This window comes from Oncorhynchus tshawytscha, linkage group LG13 (genome assembly GCF_018296145.1).
Source record: "Oncorhynchus tshawytscha isolate Ot180627B linkage group LG13, Otsh_v2.0, whole genome shotgun sequence".
NCBI lineage: Eukaryota > Metazoa > Chordata > Actinopteri > Salmoniformes > Salmonidae > Oncorhynchus > Oncorhynchus tshawytscha.
Genome location: NC_056441.1, coordinates 17,474,600 through 17,500,255, shown reverse-complemented (window position 1 = coordinate 17,500,255; position 25,656 = coordinate 17,474,600). Strand labels below are relative to the sequence as shown.

Genomic DNA, 25,656 nt, shown 5'->3' with positions numbered 1-25,656 from the left:
CTTACATAACAAAGCTTCACATGTGTCGTAATTGCTCTTTATCAAAAAACAACAGGACTGACAGACTTTCTTTTTTCCCCCCATTCACCCAGCGGGTCAGACGCCGGGCACCAACCACACCAGGAATTCTCTTCCGGTATTTAACCTGAACATCCGTCGTCACCATGAGATGACACCTTTGACGGGTGCTCTTCTCCGAAGTTCCAAACACAAAACTTCTGTTTTCTTTTGAGGCTCACTCCAATCGTCAGTCGGCTCGTCAGAAATACAAAATAGTGATCAAAATAAGATCACTTCTGGTCACTCGGACAGACTCCACTTTTCCAAGCACATACTTCAACATTTTCAACACCTCCATCCTTACTCAACAACCGCATCCCAAAAAGAAGCGATTCATTACTATTTACACACGTGTCCTCCACTCCAATTGTAGACAATTTCCTGTTTTGTTCCAGTTTTCAATATTACTGTTGTCCATTCAGAATATTTGTCTTCACATTTACTCGACACGCTGCTTAATTCAAACTCATCAAATTCCACCATCTTCCTTTCCCAAGATCTTTCCATAGCTCCTCCTTCACATGCACTGCCAACTGTGGGACCTTATATAGACAGGTGTGTTTCTTTCTAAATCAGGTCCAAACAATTGAATTGGCCACAGGTGGACTCCAAGTTGTAGTGACATCTCAACGATGATCAAAGGAAATTGGATGCACCTGAGCTCAATTTGGAGTCTCATAGCAAAGGGGTGTATGACAGCATAGGGGATGATTGATTCTCTGCTAGACACTAATAACATACCCATCATATCTGGCCATGTGCCCTCTCTGAATCGTGGCATTGAACGCTTTAGCAGGACGCTTTCTCTTCACAACTGGCTACATGATAATTGCAGGGTGTAACTTTTGTTGATAATTTTGATACCTTTTGGAAACAAAACACATTTTATAAGGAGGATGGGATCCACCTGAATAATTGGGGTTCCTGGATCCTTTCACAGCATTATATGGCTGCGTTGAGACAAGGACTTATCAATGACCCAAGCCCAGCTCAGTTAATCCCTACCATTGTGTTGCGGAGTTGTAATAATGCTTCAGCAAATGTACATTATCCCTGGTGCGTTGGTAGACACAATGTAAGTAACCTAATTTATGTCCCTCTAACTGCACTGAATGCCTCTGCTAATCCTACAGCTATTGTTTGCAGTAATCATGTGCCTATGAACCATAGTTATTAGAGCTTTGGGCCAGTAACCGAAAGGTTGCTGGATCAAATCCCCAAGCTGACAAGGTAAAAATATGTTGTTCTGCCCCTGAGCAAGGCAGTTAACCCACTGTTCCCCGGGCGCCGAAGATGTGGATGTCGATTAAGGCAGCCCACGGCACCTCTCTGATTCAGAGAGGTTGGGTTAAATGCGGAAGACACATTTCAGTTGAAGGCATTCAGTTGTACAACTGACTAGGTATCCCCCTTTCCATACTGTTAGCACTGAGGCGGTGTTCCCTAGTAGGAAGTCCACTGTGTGCAGCTTACCCTGCACTAACACCAGTAACATGAGCATGTCTAATGGCGGCGAGTGTACAACGAGAGGCTCTGCGTCTTCCCAGATTTTGCGAATTAGCAATAATTTACTTAATAGTTCTTAGTTTATTCACTTAATACAGCATGACGTACACTCTATATAGCGGATAAGAACTCCTGGATATTGGAACACAATGCACAAAGAGAGTCTTTGACAATTTACAACTTCCACTAGAGATCGCGAAGATGCCCCGGGAGACTGAAACATTGGCGAGAAGAAGTGCCCAGAGGCAGCGTCGAGATCGTAAACAAAGGCAAGGGAAGTGGGGTGGCCTCCGGGCTAGGAAAAAGCCAACCCCATATCGGCTTTCACTCCCTAGCCTTTTCCTCGTTAACGTTCGGTCACTGGCGAACAAAATGGACGAAATATGACTAAGAATCATCTCACAAAACGGGATTATGGATTGCAGCGTCATGATTTTCACGGATTTGTGGCTAAACAACAGCATATCTGATAACGCTATTGTGCTGGAGGGGCGCGGGGTCTTCAGGGCTGGTCGTATGGCAGAGGACTCTGATAAGACCAGAGGAGGTGGTCTGTGCAATTATATGAACAAAGCATGGTGTACAGACAGCAACAAAACTGGGTGTCACTGCTCAACCAATCTGGAGTACCCGATGATTAGGTGCAGGCCTTTCTACTTGCCTCGGGAGCTTACATCCATTGTTGTTACTGCAGCCTATATACCTCCGGATGCTAATGCTAAACTAGCAATGAAGGAACTGCAGGTTGCTATTAGCAAATTTGTTTTTCCCAAATTTCACCAAAATGTTTCCTGCCCCACTAGAGGACACAATACACTAGACCACGTGTATACAAACATTTCTGAGGCTTACAAAGCCATTCCCCTCCCCCACGTGGGACAGTCTGCTCACCTTTCACTGTTCTTACTCCCCAAGTACTTACCCCTCATTAAACGCATGAAACCATCAGTGAGCACAGTCAATGTGTGGCCAGGGGGGTCAGACTCATACTACAGCACCAGTTTCAACACACAGATTGTTTGCCACTCAGGCCGCCCTTGACTCTCATACGGACATTGAAACATATGCTTCTTCCGTTCTGGATTACATCAACATCTGCATCAACAATGTCACCACCCATAAACTAATAAAGACCTTCCCAAACAGAAGCCTTGGATGAACAGAGCGGTCCGACTACTTCTAAAGGCACTGCGATGCGGAAGCCTACAGCTCATCCAGGGCCAACCTGAAAAAGGGAATCAAGATGGTTAAACATGACCACAAACTGCGGATTGAGGAACACTTCAACAACAACTCCAACTCTCGACGCATGTGGCAGGGCATCCAAGCCATCACAGACTACTGGCCAAAAAACCCTACCCCCACAGCCAGCGACGTCTCCCTCGCCAACGAGTTAAACAGGTTCTATGCTTGGTTCGACCGGGCCAACAAAAATCCAGCCATCAAAGCTGAGCATCCCCCAGATGACCTCCCCCTCAGACTATCCATCACAGATGTGTCATCTGCACTGAGCAGTGTGAATGCACGCAGGGCTGCTGGTCCTGATGGCATCCCCGGTCGTGTGCTCAGAGCATGTGCTGGGCAGCTGGCCGAGGTCTTCACTGACATTTTCAACCTGTGACTGGCCCAGACGGTTATCCCCACTTGCTTTAAGACCACAACCATTGTGCCAGTGCCAAAGCAGTCGACCGCATCAAGCCTGAATGACTTCCGACCTGTTGCACTCACCCCCATGATCATGAAGTGCTTCGAAAGTATGGTTTTGGTTATGGTTTGCCTACCGACTGAACATGTCTACAGAGGAAGCCAACTCCACAGCTTTACACTGCCCTGACCCAACTGGACAAAATCAACACCTATGTGAGAATGCTGTTCATAGACTTTAGCTCAGCATTCAATACAGTCATTCACTCTAGGCTGGTCACCAAACTCCATTATCTAGGGATCAGCCCCTGTCTCTGTAACTGGACTTTGGACTTCCTAGAGGGAGTCAGCCTAGAAGGAGGAGGTCAAGCACCTGGCTACATGTTGCGCTGACAACAACCTGGCCCTCAATGCAAAGAAAACCAAGGAGCTCATTGTGGATTATAGGAAGCTAAAAGCTGCAGCCACGCCCCAGTTCTCATTGATGGCAAGGAGGTGGAGCGTGTGTCCAGCTTCAAATTCCTGGGTGTCTACATGACCGAGGACCTCTCCTGGACGCTCAATGCCTTCACCCTGGTCAAAAAGACACAGCAGCACCTGTACTTTTTGAGGAGGCTGAAGAAGGCCCTCCTGTCTCCCAAGATCCTGGTGAACTTTTACCGCTGTACAGTCAAGAGCATTCTGAATAACTGCTCTACAGTGTGGTTTACCGGATACTCCGTGGCCGACCGGAAGGCCCTGCAACGGGTGGTGAAAACCGCCCAGCACATCACTGGTGCCCAGCTCCCTGCCATTGTAGACCTCCAGCACATGCTGTGTCTGTGTAGGGACGGCGGCATCATCAGGGACCCTTCACATCCATACCACAAACTGTTTTCTCTCCTACCATCAGGCAGGCGGTACAGGTATCTACGTTCCCGCACTAGCAGGCTCAAGAACAGTTTCTTTCCAGCTACTATAACCCTGATGAACTCTGTGACACGGCATTAGCCATATCCACCCGCCCACAGCTTAGTACTGCCTCCCTCTTGCATTACTCTCTTTGCACTTTTCACTGTGCTATTGGACTCTGACATTGCTTTGTAAAGTCTGATTAAGGACAATCAATTGTACATGTACAGCTGAAGTCGGAAGTTTACATAAACTAGTTTTAATGACTCCAAACTAAGTGTTTCAACCACTCCACACATTTCTTGTTAACAAACTATAGTTTTGGCAAGTCGGTTAGGACATCTACTTTGTGCATAACACAAGTCATTTTTCCAACAATTGTTTTTTTATTTTACCTTTATTTAACTAGGCAAGTCAGTTAAGAACAAATTCTTCTTTTCAATGACGGCCTAGGAACAGTGGGTTAACTGCCTTGTTCAGAGGTAGAGCGACAGGTTTGTACCTTGTCAGGTCGGGAATTCGATCTTACAATCTTTCGGTTACTAGTCCAACGCTCTAACCATCCTGCTACGCTGCCGTTTACAGACAGATTATTTCAGTTATATTTCACTGTATCACAATTCCAGTGGGTCAGAAGTTTACATACACTAAGTTGACTGTGCCTTTAAACAGCTTGGAAAATTCCAGAAAATGATGTCATGGCTTTAGAAGCTTCTGATAGGCTAATTGACATAATTTGAGTAAATTTGAAGTGTACCTGTGGATGTATTTCAAGGCCTACCTTCAAACTCAGTGCCTCTTTGCTTGACATCATGGGAAAATCAAAAGAAATCAGCTAAGACCTCAGATTTTTTTCTGTAGACCTCTACAAGTCTGGTTCATCATTGGGAGCAATATATACGCAAGTATAAACACCATGGCAACATGCAGCCATCATACAGCTCAGGAATGAGACGCATTCAGTCTCCTGGAGAAGAGCGTACTTTGGTGCAAGAAGTGCAAATCAATCCCAGATTAACAGCAAAGGACCTTGTGAAGATGCTGGAGGAAACAGGTACAAAAGTATCTATATCCACAGTAAAACGAGTCCTATATCGACATAACCTGAAAGGCCCCTCAGCAAGGAAGATGCCACTGCTCCAAAACCGCCATAAAAAAAACAGACTGCGGTATGCAACTGTACATGGAGACAAAGATAATACATTTTGGAGAAAAGTGCTCTGGTCTGATGAAACAAAAATAGAACTGTTTGGCTATAATGACCATCATTATGTTTGGAGGGAAAAGTGGGAGGCTTGCAAGCCGAGGAACACCATCCTAACCATGAAGCACGGGGGTGGCAGTATCATGTTGTGGGGATGCTTGCTGCAGGAGGGCCTGTTGCACTTCACAAAATAGATGGCATCATGAGGTAGGAAAATTATGTGGATATATTGAAGCAACATCTCAAGACATCAGTCATGAAGTTAAAGCTTGGTCGCAAATGGGTCTTCCAAATGGACATTGACCCCAAGCTTACTTCCAAAGTTGTGGAAATTGGCTTAAGGTTAACAAAGTCAAGGTATTGGAGTGGCCATCACAAAGCCCTGACCTCAATCCTATAGAAAATTTGTAGGCAGAGCTGAAAAAGCGTGTGCGAGCAAGGAGGCCTACAAACCTGACTCAGTTACACCAGCTCTGTCAGGAAGAATGGGCCAAAATTCACCCAACTTATTGAGGGAAGCTTGTGGAAGGCTACCCGAACGTTTGACCCAAGTTAAACAATTAAAAGGCAATGCTACCAAATACTAATTGAGCTTATTTAAACTTCTGACCCACTGGGAATGTGATGAAATAAAATAAATCTGAAATAAATCTCTCTACTATTATTCTGACATTTCACGTTCTAAAAATAAAGTGGTGATCCTAACTGACCTAACACAGGGACGTTTTACTAGGATTAAATGTCTGGAATTATGAAAAACTGGGTTTAAATGTATTTGGCTAAGGTGTATGTTAACTTCCGACTTCAACTGTACATGTTTATCTCGGTAACCTCATTCCTGCATTTCAGTTGCATGGCTCCTTGCACTTTCAATTTACCTTCATCGCACATTTAGACTTGCCATTTGTACTTTCAATTTGCCTTCATTGCACATTTATACATCCCACTTAATAACATACATTGTATTAATTGTTTCACTTCTACATTTTTTGCATTCTTCTTTTATTTGCACTTCTAGTCAGATGCTAACTGCGTTTCATTGTACTGTACTTGTTCAATGACACTAAAGTTGAATCTAATCTTCTGCTAAGCCTACCTGGTTAAATAAAGGTGAAATAAAAAATAAATAAATAAAATAAGCTTCCCAGAAAAGCAATGAAAACAATCAAGCATCTGAGAAAAGTGCTAAAAATAGCCCACATTAACATATGTAGCTTAATAAATAAGTTTCATGAAATCAATAACTTGCTAGTAACAGATGACAATCATATTCTGACTAATCTCTCAAACTCACTTAGATAATAGTTTTTATGATACAGTGATAACAATACATGATTATAACATCTACAGAAAAGACAGAAATGCCAATGGTGGAGGTGTTGCTGTTTATATTCAGAACCACATTCCAGGAAAGCTTAGAGAGCTCATGTTAAATACTGTTGAAGTAATGTTGCTACAGCTTTATATGCCTCACCTAAAGCCCATTCTGGTAGGAAACTGCTATAGACCACCAAATCAAAACAAATGTTATTTGTCACATACACATGGTTAGCAGTTGTTAATGCGAGTGTAGTGAAATGCTTGTGCTTCTACTTCCGACAATGCAGTAATAACCAACGAGTAATCTAACCTAACAATTTCACAACAGCTACCTTATACACGTGTAAAGGGATGAAGAATATGTACATAAAGATATATGAATGAGTGATGGTACAGAACGGCATAGGCAAGATGCAGTAGATGGTATCGAGTACAGTATATATATATATATGAGATGAGTAATGTAGGGTATGTAAACATTATATTAAGTGGCATTGTTTAAAGTCGCTAGTGATAAAAAAATGTACATGTATGGCAGCAGCCCCTCAATGTTAGTGGTGGCTGTTTAACAGTCTGATGGCCTTGAGATAGAAGCTGTTTTTCAGTCTCTCGGTCCCTGCTTTGATGCACCTGTACTGACCTCGCCTTCTAGATGATAGCGGGGTGAACAGGCAGAGGCTCGGGTGGCTGTTGTCCTTGATGATCTTTATGGCCTTCCTGTGACATCGGGTGGTGTAGGTGTCCTGGAGGGCAGGTAGTTTTCCCCCGGTGATGCGTTGTGCAGATCTCACTACCCTCTGGAGAGCCTTACGGTTGTGGGGGGAGCAGTTGCCGTACCAGGCGGTGATACAGCCCGACAGGATGCTCTCGGTTGTGCATCTGTAAAAGTTTGTGAGTGCTTTTGGTGACAAGTTGAATTTCTAACGCCTCCCCAGGTTGAAGAGGCGCTGCTGCGCCTTCTTCACCATGCTGTCTGTGTGGGTGGACCAACTCAGTTTGTCCGTGATGTGTACGCCGAGGAACTTAAAACTTTCTACCCTCTCCACTACTGTCCCGCCGATGTGGATAGGGGGTGCTCCCTCTGCTCTTTCCTGAAGTCCACGATCATCTCCTTTGTTTTGTTGACGTTGGGTAAGAGGTTTTTTTCCTGACACCACACTCCGAGGGCCCTCACCTCCTCCCTGTAGGCCGTCTCGTCGTTTGTTGGTAATCAAGCCTACCACTGTAGTGTCATCTGCAATCTTGATGATTGAGTTGGAGGCTTGCATGGCCACACAGTCATGGGTGAACAGGGAGTACAGGAGAGGGCTCAGAACGCCCCCTTGTGGGGCCCCACTATTGAGGATCAGCGGGGTGGAGATGTTGTTACCTACCCTCACCACGTGGGGGCGGCTCGTCAGGAAGTCCAGTACCCAGTTGCACAGGGCGGGGTCGAGACCCAGGGTCTCGAGCTTGATGACGAGTTTGGAGGGTACTATGGTGTTAAATGCTGAGCTGTAGTCGATGAACAGCATTCTCACATAGGTATTCCTCTTGTCCAGATGGGTTAGGGCAGTGTGCAGTGTGGTTGCGATTGCGTCGTCTGTGGACCTATTGTGGCAGTAAGCAAATTGGAGTGGGTCTAGGGTGTCAGGTAGGGTGGAGGTAATATGGTCCTTGACTAATCTCTCAAAGCACTTCATGATGACGGAAGTGAGTGCTATGGGGCGGTAGTCATTTAGCTCAGTTACCTTAGCTTTCTTGGGAATAGGAACAATGGTGGCCCTCTTGAAGCATGTGGGAACAGCAGACTGGGATAAGGATTGATTGAATATGTCCGTAAAACACACCAGTCAGCTGGTCTGCGCATGCTCTGAGGACGCGGCTGGGGATGCCGTCTGGGCCTGCAGCCTTGCGAGGGTTAACACGTTTAAATCTTTTACTCACGTCGGCTGCAGTGAAGGAGAGTCCGCAGGTTTTGGTAGCAGGCCGTGTCAGTGGCACTGTATTGTCCTCAAAACGAGCAACGAAGTTGTTTAGTCTGTCTGGGAGCAAGACATCCTGGTCCGCGACCAAGTGCTAACAGTCCGTATCTGGATAATGTGTGAAATGCTTGATAATGTATGTGTTATCAATAGAGAGCTATATTTTCTGGGTGATTTAAATATTGACCTGCTTTCATCAAGCTGCCCACTCAAGAAAAAGCTTCAAACTGTAACCAGTGGCTGCAACCTGGCTCAGGTTATCAGTCAACCTACCAGGGTAGTTACAAACAGCATAGGAATGAAATTATCAACATGTATTAATCACATCTTTACTAATGCAGCAGAAATTAGCTTTAAAGCAGTATCCAAATCCATCGGATGTAGTGATCACAATATAGTAGCCATATATAGGAAAACCAAAGTTCCAAAGGCTGGGCCTAATATAGTGTATAAGAGGTCATACAATACGTTTTGTAGTGATTCCTCTGTTGTTGATGTAAAGAAACCAGACACTGCACTTGACATATTTATGAAAGTGCTTATTCCAGTTACTAATAGGCATGCGCCCATAAAAAAAATGACTGCAAAACTTAAATCCTCATGGATTGATGAGGAATTGAAAAATGGTATGGTTGGCTGCGACCGGGAGGTCCGTGGGGCGACACACAATTGGCCTAGCGTCGTCCGGGTTAGGGAGGGTTTGGCCGGTAGGGATATCCTTGTCTCATCGCGCACTAGCGACTCCTGCGGCGGGCCAGGCGCAATGCACACTAACCAGGTCGCCAGGTGCACAGTGTTTCCTCCGACACATTGGTGCGGCTGGCTTCCGGGTTGTATGCGCGCTGTGTTAAGAAGCAGTGCAGCTTTGTTGGGTTGTGTTTCGGGGGACGCATGACTTTCAAGCTTCGTCTCTCCCAGCCCGTACGGGAGTTATAGCGATGAGACAAGATAGTAACTACTAACAATTGGATACCACGAAATTGGGGAGAAAAGGGGGTAAAATTCAAAAAAATTAATTTACATTTAAATAAGTAGTACAAACTATAGTATGAAACAAAGATAAATTATAGAAATAATTATAGTAAAAAAGCTTTGGGGCACTTTAAATGACATTTTAGGGAAAAATACTCAGCTTCATCATTCATTGAATCAGATGGCTCATTCATCACAAAACCCACTGATATTGCCAATTACTTAAATGTTTTTTCATTGACAAGATTAGCAAATTTAAGCATGACATGCCAGCAACAAACTCTGACACTGCACATCCAAGAATAGTAAAGTCCCCTTTACTGGCTCAAATAGCAGACCAATCAATCAACCTTTTACCTGCCCTTAGTAAGCTTTCAGAAAAAATGTATATTGCTATTTTACTGTAAAGAAAATGGACAACAGACTTTCAGGACACTTATAGGTGTCATGACTGTCTTGATCAGGTCAGGTTACAGGAGACCACAACCCTACAGATTATCTCTCAACCACAACAGAGGAGGAGAGATCTGTGGGTCTGAAGACGTGGGGGGTTTTATTGCCCCTCACGCCCCTGGTAAATCTCAGGCCACAGACAAATTCCTTTGTCCTGTCACTATGGAGAACCAGCTTCAGAACATTAAACATGAAATAAAGGGACTTTGGAACAATGGTTTCCGTCAGCCACAATGGTGGTCATGACGATAGGTGGACTATGAAAATGTGTCATTTTTGTTCTGTTATTAAAGGTTAATAGATGATGTTATTACGAAAACATTGTAATGTGAAGGGTTTTCCCAATATATGTTTGATGTTTACACATTGTACATTGTATGGAAAATATCCAAATGTTTTGGGGAAGATGAAATGTTAAGTTAGTTGTCTAAAATGGGATTTGAGAAAATCTAGCCTTGCCTCATTAACTTGGTACGCCCAGAGAATTGCCCTAAATGCGGTTACGCCCACTTCTGACCGAAGGGTATAAAACCTGTGAGTATAGAATTTACAACAAGACTACGTGACCCCAGCTGCAGCAGGGTCTGAAAAAGTCAACCAACCCAGAACGCAACGCAAGTTTGAGGACAAAGAAATCTTTTTCTACCCAAGCTATGGATGAGTAGCAGTGTCTAAGCGGGTGAATTCAAGTCGAACCGCCTAGCCTCCATCTCCCATCGAATCGTGGTATCTAAAGGGTTTCATTCCTATGCTGTGAGCTCTGAGCTACAGAGCTGTCTGTCTAGCTTTTTAGATATTAAATATTCAATTAAGATTGGTGTGGTACGAATTCATTAGTAGGACCCGGGTCCGTGCAGATTCAAGGGCTGTACGACGATCAGATTGTGAGACTAATAGAGGAAACTGGTTAATTAGCGGCTGTTGTAAAATCGATAATTCTGATATTCTTTGAGTTAATTTGGGAAATAGAAACTCAATATAAACTAGTTTTCCCATGGTGCCCCAGGTTAATGAGTTAATAATTGCTTGATTCAGTTAATCACGTAATTAAAAACTTGTAATCATTCGATGAGCAACAGTCGTCACATTAACCAATACAACGTCACGACATAGGGAAGGATAAAAAGAACAGCACTTACACAAATGACTGATGATTGGCTGAGAGAAATTGATGATACAAAGATTCTGGGAGCTGTTTTGTTAGACTTCAGTGAGGCTTTTTACATTATCGATCATAGTCTGCTGCTGGAAAAACATCCGTGTTATGGCTTTACACCCCCTGCTATATTGTGGATAAAGAGTTACCGGTCTAACAGAACAGAAAGGGTGTTCTTTAATGTAAGCCTCTCCAACATAGAATCAGGAATTCCTTAAGGCAGCTGTCTCGGCCCCTTACTTAAAAATGTGTTTTACTAATGACATGCCACTGGCTTTATGTAAATTGAGCATGTTGAGCATGTTAAGCATTTTTTTTTTAAATTGCATGAAATTGAGAATGTTGAGGTGACTAAACTGGTTGGAGTAACCCTGGATTGTAAACTGTCATGGTCAAAACATGTTGATACAATAGTAGCTAAGATGGGTAGAAGTCTGTCCATAATAAAGCACTGCTCTACCTTCTTAACAACACTATCAACAAAGCAGGTTCTACAGGCCCTAGGTTTGTTGCACCTGGACTACTGTTCAGTCGTGTGGTCAGGTGCCATGAAAAGGGACCTCGGAAAATGACAATTGGCTCAGAAAGGGGGCCGCACGGCAGGCCCCTCCATGTACATGGAGCGCTAACATTAATAATATGCATGTAAATCTCCCATTGCTCAAAGTGGAGGAGAGATTGACTTCATCACTACTTGTTTTTGTAAGATGTGTTGATGTAACAGTTTTGCTTCCATCCTTCTCCTCGCCCCTACCTGGGCTCGAACCAGGGACTGGTTCTGCACATATCAAGAACTACCCCCCACAAAGTATCGTTGCCAATCGCTCCACAAAATCGGCCCTTGCAGAGCAAGGGGAACAACTACTTCAAGGTCTCAGAGCGAGTGATGTCACCAATTGAAACGCTGTTAGTGCGCACCCCGCTAACTAGCTAGCCATTTCACATCGGTTACATTGACATGCTGAATACACGGAGGTGTCTGTTTAAACTACTAGCACACAGCTTGGACACCCATACATACCCCACAACACATGCCACCAGAGGTCTCTTCACAATCCCAAAGTCAAGAACAGACTATGGGAGGCACACAGTACTACATAGAGTCATGACTACATGGAATTATATTCCACATTTAAAAACCGATAAAAATACACCTTATGTTACAGTGGGGACTGTGAAGACACACACACACACACACAGGTACAGACACGCTTATACATACACATGATAAGACACGCGCACTAGATACACTATACACTGGCCGTCCGGAGCACCGGGACATTTCTGGTGGCCTGAGGTAACTCACTCCTGCAATAATATAGAAAACAGGAATGAGTTGACTGAGAATCTCACTCTTGCTGCAGTGTCTCCTTGCACACCAAAAATGTCTCTCCGCAACGCACATAACGACCGTCTTCTCTACCGATAACATTTTAGACAAGTCGTACGGCGAAATGGACGGTCAGAAAAGATGGAGCAGAGAGGGAGAGATTAAAAAAGAGAAAGGCCCTTGCCACAGACGCAGCTAAATGCTGCAAAATAAGCGACACTAACTAAGACACACACACGACACCCAGCATGGCTAGCTAAGTAGCCTAGCTAACAATAGTGACACAACGGCCGGTGGGCTAAACAATGTGCACGTTTTACATCTTCGTGGAGGAATTATATCATAGTAATGACTGCAGCATAGCGATCATAATATGACATTAAAGGCAATATGTTTCAACTAGTAAAAAACTGTAAACCTAGACTATGGACTTGCCAGCATTAGGTGATGACTCATGCCACATAAGCTAGGGAAAGTGCACATACACTGTACAGCGAAACAGGCTACAGTAACCTAACCACAATACATCCATGAACGTAGCCTGTGTAACACAGTAACACAGTAGCCTGTGTGACACAGCACAGGCAATGACAAAGATCATTAGCGCCATTAGTACCAACATTACAAGTTACTACAATAATATACAGCTCTGGGAAAAATTAAGAGACCCCTCCAAATTAAGAGAACACTCTTAATTTTTCCCAGAGCTGTATTAATGTAGAACTAATGATAGTGAGTATGATAATAGAGTATTTTCTTTGCAAAGGTGGAGAAGGAAGCAGCACTAGAGCTTCAGGTGCTCCTGCAAAACTGGAGATGGTGGTCAGCTCAGAGTCAGACTCAGAGCAGGAACAACTTAAGAGCACAAAACTAAACATTGATGTAGGCTATGATTTTAGATGAATGTGCTTTATTTATAAGATTATTAGTAGGACTGTATTCAGGGACATACAATCAATGACTGCACAAGTAATACAAGTTTAAGTTTAGGTTATTTACAATGTTAATCTCATTCTGCAGAGCAACCAGATGTTTAGATAGAGAGAGGTTCAGAGCCCAGTACAGGGAAAACAGAAAGGGACAGCGAAAGCACTGAAAATCCATTTATTTTTCCCTTCCTCAGTTCAAGGATTTTGACTTATTTTTTCAGTACCACCCAAAACAAACCCCTCAAAGAGTAATTCCCAATGTTTTCCACTCCAAAGATGGCACAAACAGAAAATGGCTGACATACAATGAAGTAACTCCCTCCTTGTTCTGCTCAGTATGTCTTGCATTTGCAAATCCTTCAGCCAGTGATAGTGCATTTGTCAAAGGAGGCATGCAGGCCTGGAAACATGCTCATCAGAGAGTACAGGAACATGAGAGAAGCAAGACCTATAGAGAAAGTGCAGAAGCCTTTGTCCTCAGAGCCAACAAAGCAGACATCTGTACCCTTCTGAGTGATAAGCAAATGTCAGTTAACATGACCAGGTCAGAAAGAGGAGGCAGGTCATGGAACGTGTGATTGATGTAGTTAAAGGTATTGGTAAATGTGGGCTTAGCTACAGAGGACACAGACACAAAGCTGCATATAACATGGAAAACATGGCTGTCAATCATGGCAAGTTTCTTGAGCTTATATTGTTTCTAAGCTAATATGATGTCTGCCTACAAGAGCATGTTGGTGGAGCATTGAGTAGAGCAAGAAGCAGATGGGAAGTAAAGGAAGAGGGTCCTTGGTAACTATGATGTCCAAAACAACAGCAAATAAAGTAATTGAAGTCATCAGAATGTTGATTCAGCAGACAGTTGCTGTTGAAGTGAGAAAAGCAGGGATGTTCTCAATACAAATGGGCACAACACAGGATTTAACATCCAAAGACCAGTGTGCAGTAGTTCTGCGATATGTCACTGATGTTGTCCACGAGAGACTCATTGCGGTCATTGACTGTGAGTCATCGACTAGATAGTACTTTGTGGACCTTGTGAAACAGACTCTTGAGAAGATGGATATAGATATCAAACAATGTGTTGGTAATGCAACAGACAGAGCAGCTAATATGCAGGGACATTACAGGGGCTTCTCTGCATTGCTCACATGAGAGTCTCCTAACCAAGTACACATATGATGTTTCGTACCCGTTACATCAACAAATAGGGTTTAGCCTACAAAATTAGCGGTCTGGTGGTTTGCGTGAACAGGTTGGCCTGGGATGGAGTCAAATTCCCAGCCTGAATTATTGTTTCAGCCCACCCCTGCACGTACACATGGATTTTGTATTGTAGATATGTGGTAGTAGAGTAGTGGTCTGAGGGACCATACTTAATGTGTTGTGAAAAGTGTTATGAAATGTCATATAATATTTAAAATTGGATATAACTGTCTTAATAACTGTCTTAATTTTGCTGGACCCCATGAAGAGTAGCTGCTGCCTTGGCAGCAACTAAAAGGGGATCCTTAATAAATACAAAATACTTCTGTATTTCATTTTCAATAAATTTGCAACAGTTTCTAAAAACATGTTTTCACTTTGTCATTACGGGGCTATTGTTTGTAGATGGGTGAGAGAAAAATATATATTTAATCAATTTTGAATTCAAGCTGTAACACAACGAAATGTGGAATAAGTCAAGGTGTATGAATACTTTCTGAAGGCACAGTATGTGTCGCTCTGCTTCCTTGATCTCACTTATTTTTCATCTGTACAATTCTGTTTCTACTGCTCTTTGCTGGCCTCCAGTGTTTCGTTAGAGAACTGTCCTCCTCACCCTGTCCTGGTAGCGTCTCTCCAGGTACGCCATGTCTTCTTCCTCTCTGGTGCTGAGGTCAGACAGAGCCCTGGTCACGGACGTCACTGAACTCTCCTCTACATATCAAAGGGAAACTATTAAATTAACGCAATACATCTATGAGACAAATATCATCTCTGTTTAGGATTTCTATATGAGCCATAGCAGGGTTTCCCTGCCCCCCCCCGGGCACTACACAGCTGATTAAAATAGCCACCTCATACTCAGGCTTTGATTATTTGAATCAGCTGTGTAGTACTAGGGCAACTCGGGGGGGCAGGACCAAGTTTGGGAAATGCTGACCTTCAGGATAAATTGCATCCTCATTTACACTCAGATTAGGCATTTCATAGTCTCTCCTGGCCACCCTTCCAAAGATTGTACGTGACAAGCATGTGCTTCCCAGGCTAGACTTCAAAACACAGTCATAATTATGCCCCCCAAAGCCTCCTATGGCTTGGTTGGGTTCTGACCTGTATGTCTGGAGGCTGCGGCTGGTCCTGAGGCTTTCTCAAACACATGCTCCTGGAAAGCTCTTGGTTGTTGAGACGACAGAACAGACAAGTGAGGGGCACCTACGCAGGCACAAGCATGCACAAGGTCATGGGTAACAATTAGATATCTTATATCTAAAGGCTGAAATTAGACTCATTAGAATGACTGGGATGCCTTTGCTGTAATTCATCTTGTGGCTGTCTCTTGTCAGTGAGTCTGTGATGAGTCTGTGATGCAGCCTGGAGGTCTCACCTGCCCCGCTATTGTCCAGTCTCAGGTACCCGTCAGCCAGGGAGCTGAACCCTGTCAGACCCCCCATGGCTGCGTATGGAACGTCTCTGCCCACCGGACAACCCCGGGCCTCCCGTTCTGCCTTCGTCTCCACCAGCGTCTGGTGGGCGAAGCTAGGCTGGCCACACCCACAGCTGTAGGGGCTCCGGAACCCAGAGCAGGATGAGCCTGAGGACAGAGAGTAAATAGGGAGGTACAGTGCCTTGCGAAAGTATTCGGCCCCCTTGAACTTTGCGACCTTTTGCCACATTTCAGGCTTCAAACATAAAGATATAAAACTGTATTTTTTTGTGAAGAATCAACAACAAGTGGGACACAATCATGAAGTGGAACAACATTTATTGGATATTTCAAACTTTTTTAACAAATCAAAAACTGAAAAATTGGGCGTGCAAAATTATTCAGCCCCTTTACTTTCAGTGCAGCAAACTCTCTCCAGAAGTTCAGTGAGGATCTCTGAATGATCCAATGTTGACCTAAATGACTAATGATGATAACTACAATCCACCTGTGTGTAATCAAGTCTCCGTATAAATGCACCTGCACTGTGATAGTCTCAGAGGTCCGTTAAAAGTGCAGAGAGCATCATGAAGAACAAGGAACACACCAGGCAGGTCCGAGATACTGTTGTGAAGAAGTTTAAAGCCGGATTTGGATACAAAAAGATTTCCCAAGCTTTAAACATCCCAAGGAGCACTGTGCAAGCGATAATATTGAAATGGAAGGAGTATCAGACCACTGCAAATCTACCAAGACCTGGCCGTCCCTCTAAACTTTCAGCTCATACAAGGAGAAGACTGATCAGAGATGCAGCCAAGAGGCCCATGATCACTCTGGATGAACTGCAGAGATCTACAGCTGAGGTGGGAGACTCTGTCCATAGGACAACAATCAGTTGTATATTGCACAAATCTGGCCTTTATGGAAGAGTGGCAAGAAGAAAGCCATTTCTTAAAGATATCAATAAAAAGTGTAGTTTAAAGTTTGCCACAAGCCACCTGGGAAACACACCAAACATGTTGAAGAAGGTGCTCTGGTCAGATGAAACCAAAATTGAACTTTTTGGCAACAATGCAAAATGTTATGATTGGCGTAAAAGCAACACAGCTCATCACCCTGAACACACCATCCCCACTGTCAAACATGGTGGTGGCAGCATCATGGTTTGGGCCTGCTTTTCTTCAGCAGGGACAGGGAAGATGGTTAAAATTGATGGGAAGATGGATGAGGCCAAATACAGGACCATTCTGGAAGAAAACCTGATGGAGTCTGCAAAAGACCTGAGACTGGGACGGAGATTTGTCTTCCAACAAGACAATGATCCAAAACATAAAGCAAAATCTACAATGGAATGGTTCAAAAATAAACATATCCAGGTGTTAGAATGGCCAAGTCAAAGTCCAGACCTGAATCCAATCGAGAATCTGTGGAAAGAACTGAAAACTGCTGTTCACAAATGCTCTCCATCCAACCTCACTGAGCTCGAGCTGTTTTGCAAGGAGGAAATGGGAAAAAATTCAGTCTCTCGATGTGCAAAACTGATAGAGACATACCCCAAGCGACTTACAGCTGTAATCGCAGCAAAAGGTGGCGCTACAAAGTATTAACTTAAGGGGGCTGAATAATTTTGCACGCCCAATTTTTCAGTTTTTGATTTGTTAAAAAAGTTTGAAATATCCAATAAATGTCGTTCCACTTCATGATTGTGTCCCACTTGTTGTTGATTCTTCACAAAAAAATACAGTTTTATATCTTTATGTTTGAAGCCTGAAATGTGGCAAAAGGTCGCAAAGTTCAAGGGGGCCGAATACTTTCGCAAGGCACTGTAGGTCAATGTGGCCTCAACCATACCCTATACAACACTGACACTACTTTCAACACAACAAATTGGAAGTCAGGGAGTATAGAAGGAGTATTATAACAATACCTCAGTGCTTCAGCGAGGGGACAACTGAGACTCACATTTCCCACAGAGGTGTTCTGAGGTCTCACTGTGGTCGTAGGCAGAGTGTTTGCACCTGCAACGTACAGGCTGCGACCCGTTCAGGTGCACGTACTGAAAGGCCAAACACCGACACCCTTGAACTCGGCATGGTAGTGCTATCGGGCGCTCCGAAGGAACCTCCTCAAAGTCTGTCTGATGCTGTTTGTACCTGGAGGGATTCAACCAAGACAAGTGTAGCGAATAAGAAGGATAGCTGGAGTGATGCTTGAATCAGTGACCATGCAGTTCCTGGGAAACCATGCTTCCTCCTCAGCCATAAAGGTTCAGACCACTTTGCAGAGGTCATAGTGCACTTCCATTTTGGAGGCACACAACTAATGAACTAATCACAGTGTTGTATTAGCGATGGAGCATGTTGCTAAAGCGTACCTGTGTGTGCAGAAGCAAGGTGTCTCTGGGCCGATGAGTTTACAGTCTATTCCCCCTGGCACTCCAAAGCTCACATACAGCCTGTTGTGTAGTCTCTGTGGAAACACTGCTCTCTTGTACTCTTCATATTCCTCTGGGGAGAATAGTCTGCCGCCATCGTCTTCACCCACGATCCTGACACACAACAACAGGCGCCACAGCACAGGGGTATGATTAGAAGTAAACTTTTTTTTTAAAGGATTTTCTTTTGCAATTTAGTTCAAAACAAGAACACACAAAAAAATAACACAAAAACACAGCTGCCAGACATATGAAATAAAGTATTGCATAAGCAAGACATGGGACAAGAATAGAGCAACAGTGACAGTTACAACAAATCTTTTCCAAGTTAATGGTGTTCATGATTAGTAGTTTTGATCATAGAGTAGCCTGATTCTGCGAATTATTAATTTCCCATTTCCTCCTCAAATATAACACTGATACACAAGTAGTATGGTGAACTAGACATTCACACTCCAAAGCTTATACTTTCAACTTCATTACAGTTCCACCTATGTAGTACCATTAGATTGATCTGCTGAGAAAGGAAAGGAAGGAAGGCTAGTGTAAAATAAACTGACTCCAAAAAAATGCCATTGGTGACATTCTACATACAAGGGATGTGTGCACTTTCTAAATTGTCTGAAGGCAAACATAACAAAGCAAATAGGCCTATAAAATCAGTCAGGTGACAGAGGACATTTTCAGAAGTGCTCCAGATTGAATATAATCCTAGAACACATTTTCATTGGCAAGCAAGACAAACCTCCTGTACTCCAGATAGTCGTCCACTGACTTAGATGCAGTCTTGTCAAGACATATTCTCTCCATCGCTCAAGTTTTGAGATACTGTTTTAGCTAGATGTTGTAAAATCCTTCAGCTTTTCGACTGAAGTCCTGTGCTCGTATCCGGTTGAGGACCAAGCGTCCACGTTGCTAAGCGATCTGCACCATTCTCCCCCTTCCCTTTCTCTCTCCCTTGCTTTAGGCTGGTGGGCGGGAACCTTTGTTTGAATGTTAACTGTGCCATCTTACACCCATAACAACCTTGTCCTTGGTTTATTCTTTCAGTGGGTCATATGCCATCCATTCATTCCTTTCCAAAATTATTACAATCAGCGAAGAAAAATAATGTTTGTAAGTTATTGTTTTAGTTTTTTTCCCAATATTGCCACGAGGATGAATTCATTTTTGTTTTCGTGAAATTTAAGTATTTTTCCACTTTGTGGCTGTGGTAACTAGTGGAAACCGTCGTGGTCCTGCGTATCTGCCCTCTCATTGGCTGGAATGGTCCCACCTGATCTTGCCTCTTCCAAACTGTCTTCCATTAATTTCGGCGGCCGCTATAGTACCTGGTCAATTTCACCAAAGGTTATAAACTGTCTCTCCGCCCTAGGGAGTCGTTGTTCACAAAACGGCACGGCGGCCTGTCTCTAGCACCCGCCTATCTTTCTTTGGTTTGGTGGTAACTTCTGTATTGTAAATATTCGATGAGGGTTGTTGACGTTAATTAACCACCTGTAAACAATGGAGAGATGCTGGCCTCATGACATGAATATGCATAGCCAACTCCAAAATAAAGTGTTTTTTTCTAAAAGTTGCCCGGGATGTCACGTGTCCTACATATATCAGTAACTTGTTACTACTTAAACCGTGTGCAACTTCTAATCGATCATATAAATCTCACGTAGCAACAGTTTTTTTCGTTGACCAAATTCTAAACTCACTGACCTCCAAACAAAAACGAATTTCTTCGAGATTGTCCACCCTTTTGTCCTCTGTTTACCCCCTATAACTCCTTGCTTGATGGGCGAAACAACGAAAAACCGCCACCTGCTGGAGGGAGACAGATTTTCCGCCGAGTTGGGCCTCTCTCTTCCTTTTACTCTCTGATATTCTGTGTTTATGCGCAATACATTTCCCTTCAATCCATACAGAAAAAAAGCGGTGACGCAGTACACACAAGACCGCTATTCGTCGCTCAGGAAACGGACTGTGCTCGAGACCGATTGCATTATGAACAAATGTCGCCTAGGCATGCGAACAATTATGCATTGCTACTCAATTTAAGGACAGGCCATTTATTTCAGTTGTAATGCTTCATATTATTGAGATATTAGATTCCGTGTTAGCAGTGAGCTAGCTAGCTATCTATCAAGCATCTTCTGACAGTGACATTTATGTCTCTGCCTTGTGTTCTCCTTCTTGGAATGGGATCGCAGACTGATGTTCCGAACCGTTTAGTGATTCAAACGAACACCAGGTAATATAACGTTAGTTTGCTTTCAGATGGGTTTGATACAAGTCAATGAAGTACTGTTCGAGGTGTGAGACAACTTTGTGGATGTCTTACTGGCCAAGTTATCATGTTCGATAAGCTATAAAGACTAGCTAGCATTTCTACATCATGCACGCTGTCAACAAGCTAGTCTAGCAGCTAGCTAGCAAACTCAGCACTGCAAGAGCCTATAGTCAGCTAGTTTTCTAGAAATCAACAGTTTCGCTACATGTCTCTGCTACCATCAAGCTTAAATGTGTGTTTAAGAAACTATTAAAGTATGACTTATTTGCTAAAATAGCTAGTTATGTCTTATTGGCTAGCTTACTTAGTGTTCCACTAACTGTTCTGTCATGCACTAGCTAGCTAACTTTTCCTTCCACAAACCTGAGCCAAACCTTGCTACGTTGCCTAGTTGAGGTGATGACACTACCGTTTTTTATTTTTGTACTTATGTATTCTATATCGTTTTTTTTTATACAAACCCTCGGGCTTCCAACCACACCTGCACACCGTTTTTATGTATTTGTTTGAGCTGTATTGTTTCACTTATTTTCTTTGTTGCAAATAAATTCAAACCTAAACCCCCAGATGGCAGCTGTGTAGGTCAATGTTTAACTGATGGATTTGTTGCCCCAATTTGTGCTGTGCATAACAATGCTTGACAGATGATTGAATGAAGTGGACAGCATATCTTATCACATCATTCCCCGCACACGCCCTTTTTGTTTGAACACTAACATACGTGGAACAGGAAGTCACTGTCCGAAGTTGATAGTGTACTTTTGTAAAGAACAATGATACACTGAATAAGCACAAAAGTCCGGTGGACAGTGGTCCTTTCCATTGTCATTTCAGCCCTGTGCAAGTAGGATAGCCTAGGTGTTTGTTTCTGCATTCACTTCTTCAGTAGACCTTTTCATGATGACACAATTAGGCCTTGATGTCAAACACCAAGTTTCTGCTTTTATGCAGCAAACTAGATCCTCCCATGAAAGCAGTAAGAGTTAGATGAGAGCCTTTGCACTCTTATCTTATGTCATCAAGAATGGCCATGCATTCGAATAGCCATGTCACATGTCATTCACAAAATGCTAGTTAGTCTCCAAGCATTCTGTGCTTCTAGGCTTATGCCATGGCTATTCCAATGCATATCTGCTCTCAATAGGGTATGCCACTCCCACACTCATGAGATCTCAGAGAAATAATTAAAGCATTGACAGAGCTGCTGTGAAAAGTGAAATTTTTACCTGCATGTATTACGCAGCCTTGATTAGAAAATGAAGGTAGCCTATATATCGTTGTCTGTATTAGAACATGGTCTGTGAAATCCTTGGGACGTCCCTATTTCGCCATTGAAGTTGAAATGATGGTTTACTCCTGAGTGACGCAGCGGTCAAAGGCTCTGCGTCTCAGAGCAAGAGGCGTCACTACAGTCCCTGGTTCAAATCCAGGCTGGATCACATCCCATAAGACAGCGCACAATTAGCCCAGTGTTGTCCGGGTTTGGCTGGGGTAGGCTGTCATTATAAATAAGAACAAATTCTTAACTGACTTGCCTAGTTAAATAAAGGTTAAATTAAATGGTTTTTTAAATATATTATTTTATAAATAGAAAATAGGCCTACTACTGGGATAGGCAATTTGGCCCTGTTTATAATCCATGCCAGGGATTTAAACAATGCAGAGAAACATAGGATATTTGCTAAATATCATTTATATAGCAACTTTCATGAATTCTTAATATGCACAACAGAGCATAATTTCAGTTCTACTCCATGCTTTTCTTTCTAAACAGCCTTCCGAATGATGCAATACTGAACATTGTAGATAGAAATGCCATAATAGAGCTGATATGATTCATCTTCACTCATGATTTTTACATTTCTGAGAGAAATGTCAGTTCTACACAATGCTTTTCTATCTGAAGACCGAAGTATGTTCTACAACATTGTTGTGCCTGTCTGACCCCAGCCCAAGTTCATGATTAATTGTGTTTGTGTCATGGATGACTCGCCTGTCTGTCTGTCTCTCTCCTTCAGATCCTCCGTCTCTGAGTGACGCAGCTATGTATGTGTTTGGGCCCCATGGTTGACTGCCAGGTGTGTGTAGTGTTTTTATTCCCCGTGCTCCTCCATAGCCAACCCCAGCCCCATATCCCCCAGTCCAAAACCCCTGCCCCATATCCCCCAGTCCAAAACCCCTGCCCCATATCCCCCAGTCCAAAACCCCTGCCCCATATCCCCCAGTCCAAAACCCCTGCCCCATATCCCCCAGTCCAAAACCCCAGCCCCATATCCCCCAGTCCTAGCCCCAGCCCGCTTAACCCTGTGTCTGAGTATTTTGCTTGAACTATCCCCTGTCTAAGTCCTAGCCCCAGCTCCAAACACGTGCCCCTTTTCCCCTAGATCCTTCTCCTTCCATTCCTCACACTAGCCCCCTTGCCCATTCAATTCAAATCACCCACTTCCAGACCTAGCACCAGCCCCACTCCCAACCCTGTTCCCCCAGCCGCACACTCTATCCGCCAGCCCAACGCTCTATCCCCTACCCCTCTCTCCTGGCCCATCACCATCTATCTCCAGCCTCCGTACCATGCTGGGGAGAAACATGTCCCAGAAGCTGAGTGGGCTGCTGATAATCCTGGGGCTGGCGTGGGGGCTCATGTTGCTGCGCTACACCGTGCAGCAGCCGCGCCACAAGAGCAGTGGCGAGCTACGCCAACAGATCCTGGAGCTGAGCCGGCGATATGTCAAGGTGCTCAACGAGGAGAACCAGAACACACTGGGAGGACCGCAGGGCCCCTCCATGGCCGGTTATGGTAAGGGCTGTTTTAGAGAAACCCTGAAGCTACACTTTTCTCTGGTTATGGCTCTGGAAATGAAAGGGACCGCTAAATTACTACTTGAACAAAAATTGATTGTTTTATTTTTTTCTCTTGCTCTCTCTCTCACACACACAAACACACACACACACACAGCTGATCTGAAGAGGACCATAGCAGTGTTGCTGGACGACATCCTGACGCGCCTGGTCAAGCTGGAGGGGAAGATGGAGCTGGTTGCCAACACTTCAGCCACTAACTCCTCCCATCCTGCAGCAGGCTCCCTGGCCTCAGCTCCAGTTGCCTTAAACAAACAGGACACGCCAGGCAACCACCGCCTGGAAACGCCTCGCCTCCCTCCACAAACACCCAACAGACCTCGCCCAGGGGTATAGTAGTGTGGTAGTGTGGTCAGGTGGTAACTTTCCTTTTGCTTATCCATTCATTTACAGATCAGTGATTAGCTCATGGGAGGAAGAAAAGAGTGAGGATGTATTCTAGATCATTTAAAACTAACCTAACCCTGAGAAAGGACTGACTGCCTGTACCTTTCCAATAACTACTTGGCTGATTGACATTTTTTTACATAGACATTTGAGCATCTTTTTTAATACTCTCAGTCATGGACTCTTAGGCATACATTTTAGATTCCCAAATAGTTTTTTCGTGAAAGGGTCTACAAACTGCGGCTGTCTTTGAGGATGTCTGTGGGCAGCAACAAAGCATCAACAACAGTAGAGGAAATGAACAAATGTTTGTACTCTGTGGAGTCTTCAAGGAAGCTGATGATGAATATGAATGGCACAGCCACCCCGATATTTTATCCCTTGGACAGACCGACTACGAATTTGCTGTACTGCTTCTTTAAATCTCATCCATATCAGAAGTTGCTCAACTAAACAATGCACTCATGGTAGTTTTGGAAATAATGTATTTGAGTTTGCAGAAGCTCCTGGTGTTAATATGTAGATTTGAAGAGTCCCTTTTTAGCTGTTTTATATATGTATATATATATATATATATATATATGATTATAAAAAACTATTTAGCTGTTGTACAGTAGACTTTTTTTTTTAAAGGATAAAAGTGATAATCCAAAGAATTTTATTTGCACTCCTTGAAGGCTTCAAAAATGTATTTTTACTATGATTTTAGATGGTGTATAACAAGTCGAATGTAACTGTCAATAAGCAGATGATTACCAAGTGGTTACAATTGATCAATTCCAACTTCATCCTTATCCTCTACTTCATCCTTATCCTCTTTGTCAGTACCCAGACTGTTAGTCCTTGTTGATTCCCCTTGCAGATACGAATGGTTAGGGCCAGGACTTTTTCCTGACTGACCAGTAAAAAATCTTATCCCAATCAATGTACAACCTGTTTTATGTCTCAGTTTAGCCCTCTGATGAAGTTGCTTGTCTATTTCTTCCACATATCAGTCTGAGCTCACATTACACAGCGATTGTTGGGGGATGTCCTAAAAATAGTGGGCTAACCCAATGTTTATACTTTTAACTTATGGGACTGCCTGTCTATGGAACACCCTTACCCCCTTTACTACAAACCATTGGCTGCATCCTGATTCTCCACCCTTACAGAAATGTGCACTTAAACATGATCTTTCAAATCAAAGTTTTTGTCACATGCCCCGAATACAACCGGTATAGGACCTTACTGTGAAATGCTTACTATCAAGCCCTTAACCAACAATGCCGATTTTCTTTTTAAGTAAGAAAATATTTAAACAAAATAATGTAACACAACAACAATAAAGAGGCTATATACAGGGGGTACTGGTACCGGGTGAATGTGTGGGGGTACAGGTTAGTCGAGGTAAAACGTACATGTAGGTAGGGGTAAAGTGACTATGCATAGATAAAACAGTGAGTAGCAGCAGCATAAAAAAGGGGGTCAATGCAAATAGTCCGGTTAGCCATTTGATGGACTGTTTAGTAGTCTAATGGCTTGGGGCTAGAAGCTGTTAGGGATGCAGCCCTGTACAGGGATCAACATCAGCGGAAATTTCAGAGTGACAACTGATAGTACTCGATACAACTCAAACTTTCATTAAAACACACATG

General features: G+C 43.5%; 2 protein-coding genes across 3 annotated transcripts in view; one reads left to right on the top strand and one right to left on the bottom strand.

The window, feature by feature from the left end:
• Positions 1–20,196, bottom strand: part of fam221a (family with sequence similarity 221 member A) — a 29,665-nt gene extending 9,469 nt beyond the window's left edge. Inside the window, exons 1-7 of one of the 2 annotated variants that reach the window (XM_042295265.1) lie at positions 19,238–20,196; positions 18,433–18,606; positions 18,021–18,211; positions 16,020–16,226; positions 15,746–15,847; positions 15,252–15,349; positions 13,404–14,294 (exon numbers count right to left, since the gene is read on the bottom strand). In XM_042295265.1, coding sequence (XP_042151199.1) covers positions 14,268–14,294; positions 15,252–15,349; positions 15,746–15,847; positions 16,020–16,226; positions 18,021–18,211; positions 18,433–18,606; positions 19,238–19,302 — 864 coding nt within the window. In that variant the 5' untranslated portion in view covers positions 19,303–20,196 and the 3' untranslated portion in view covers positions 13,404–14,267. Of the gene's footprint in view, positions 1–13,403; positions 14,295–15,251; positions 15,350–15,745; positions 15,848–16,019; positions 16,227–18,020; positions 18,212–18,432; positions 18,607–19,237 lie in introns of those variants that run through there. The other variant, XM_042295264.1, reaches the window with a different exon arrangement.
• Positions 20,197–22,979: 2,783 nt separating this feature from the next.
• ccdc126 (coiled-coil domain containing 126) lies at positions 22,980–25,364 on the top strand. Its single transcript, XM_024440987.2, has 2 exons — positions 22,980–23,570; positions 23,730–25,364. The coding sequence occupies exons 1-2, from the start codon at positions 23,345–23,347 to the stop codon at positions 23,966–23,968; spliced, it is 465 nt and encodes a 154-aa protein (XP_024296755.1). The 5' UTR covers positions 22,980–23,344; the 3' UTR covers positions 23,969–25,364.
• Positions 25,365–25,656: the final 292 nt, after the last annotated feature.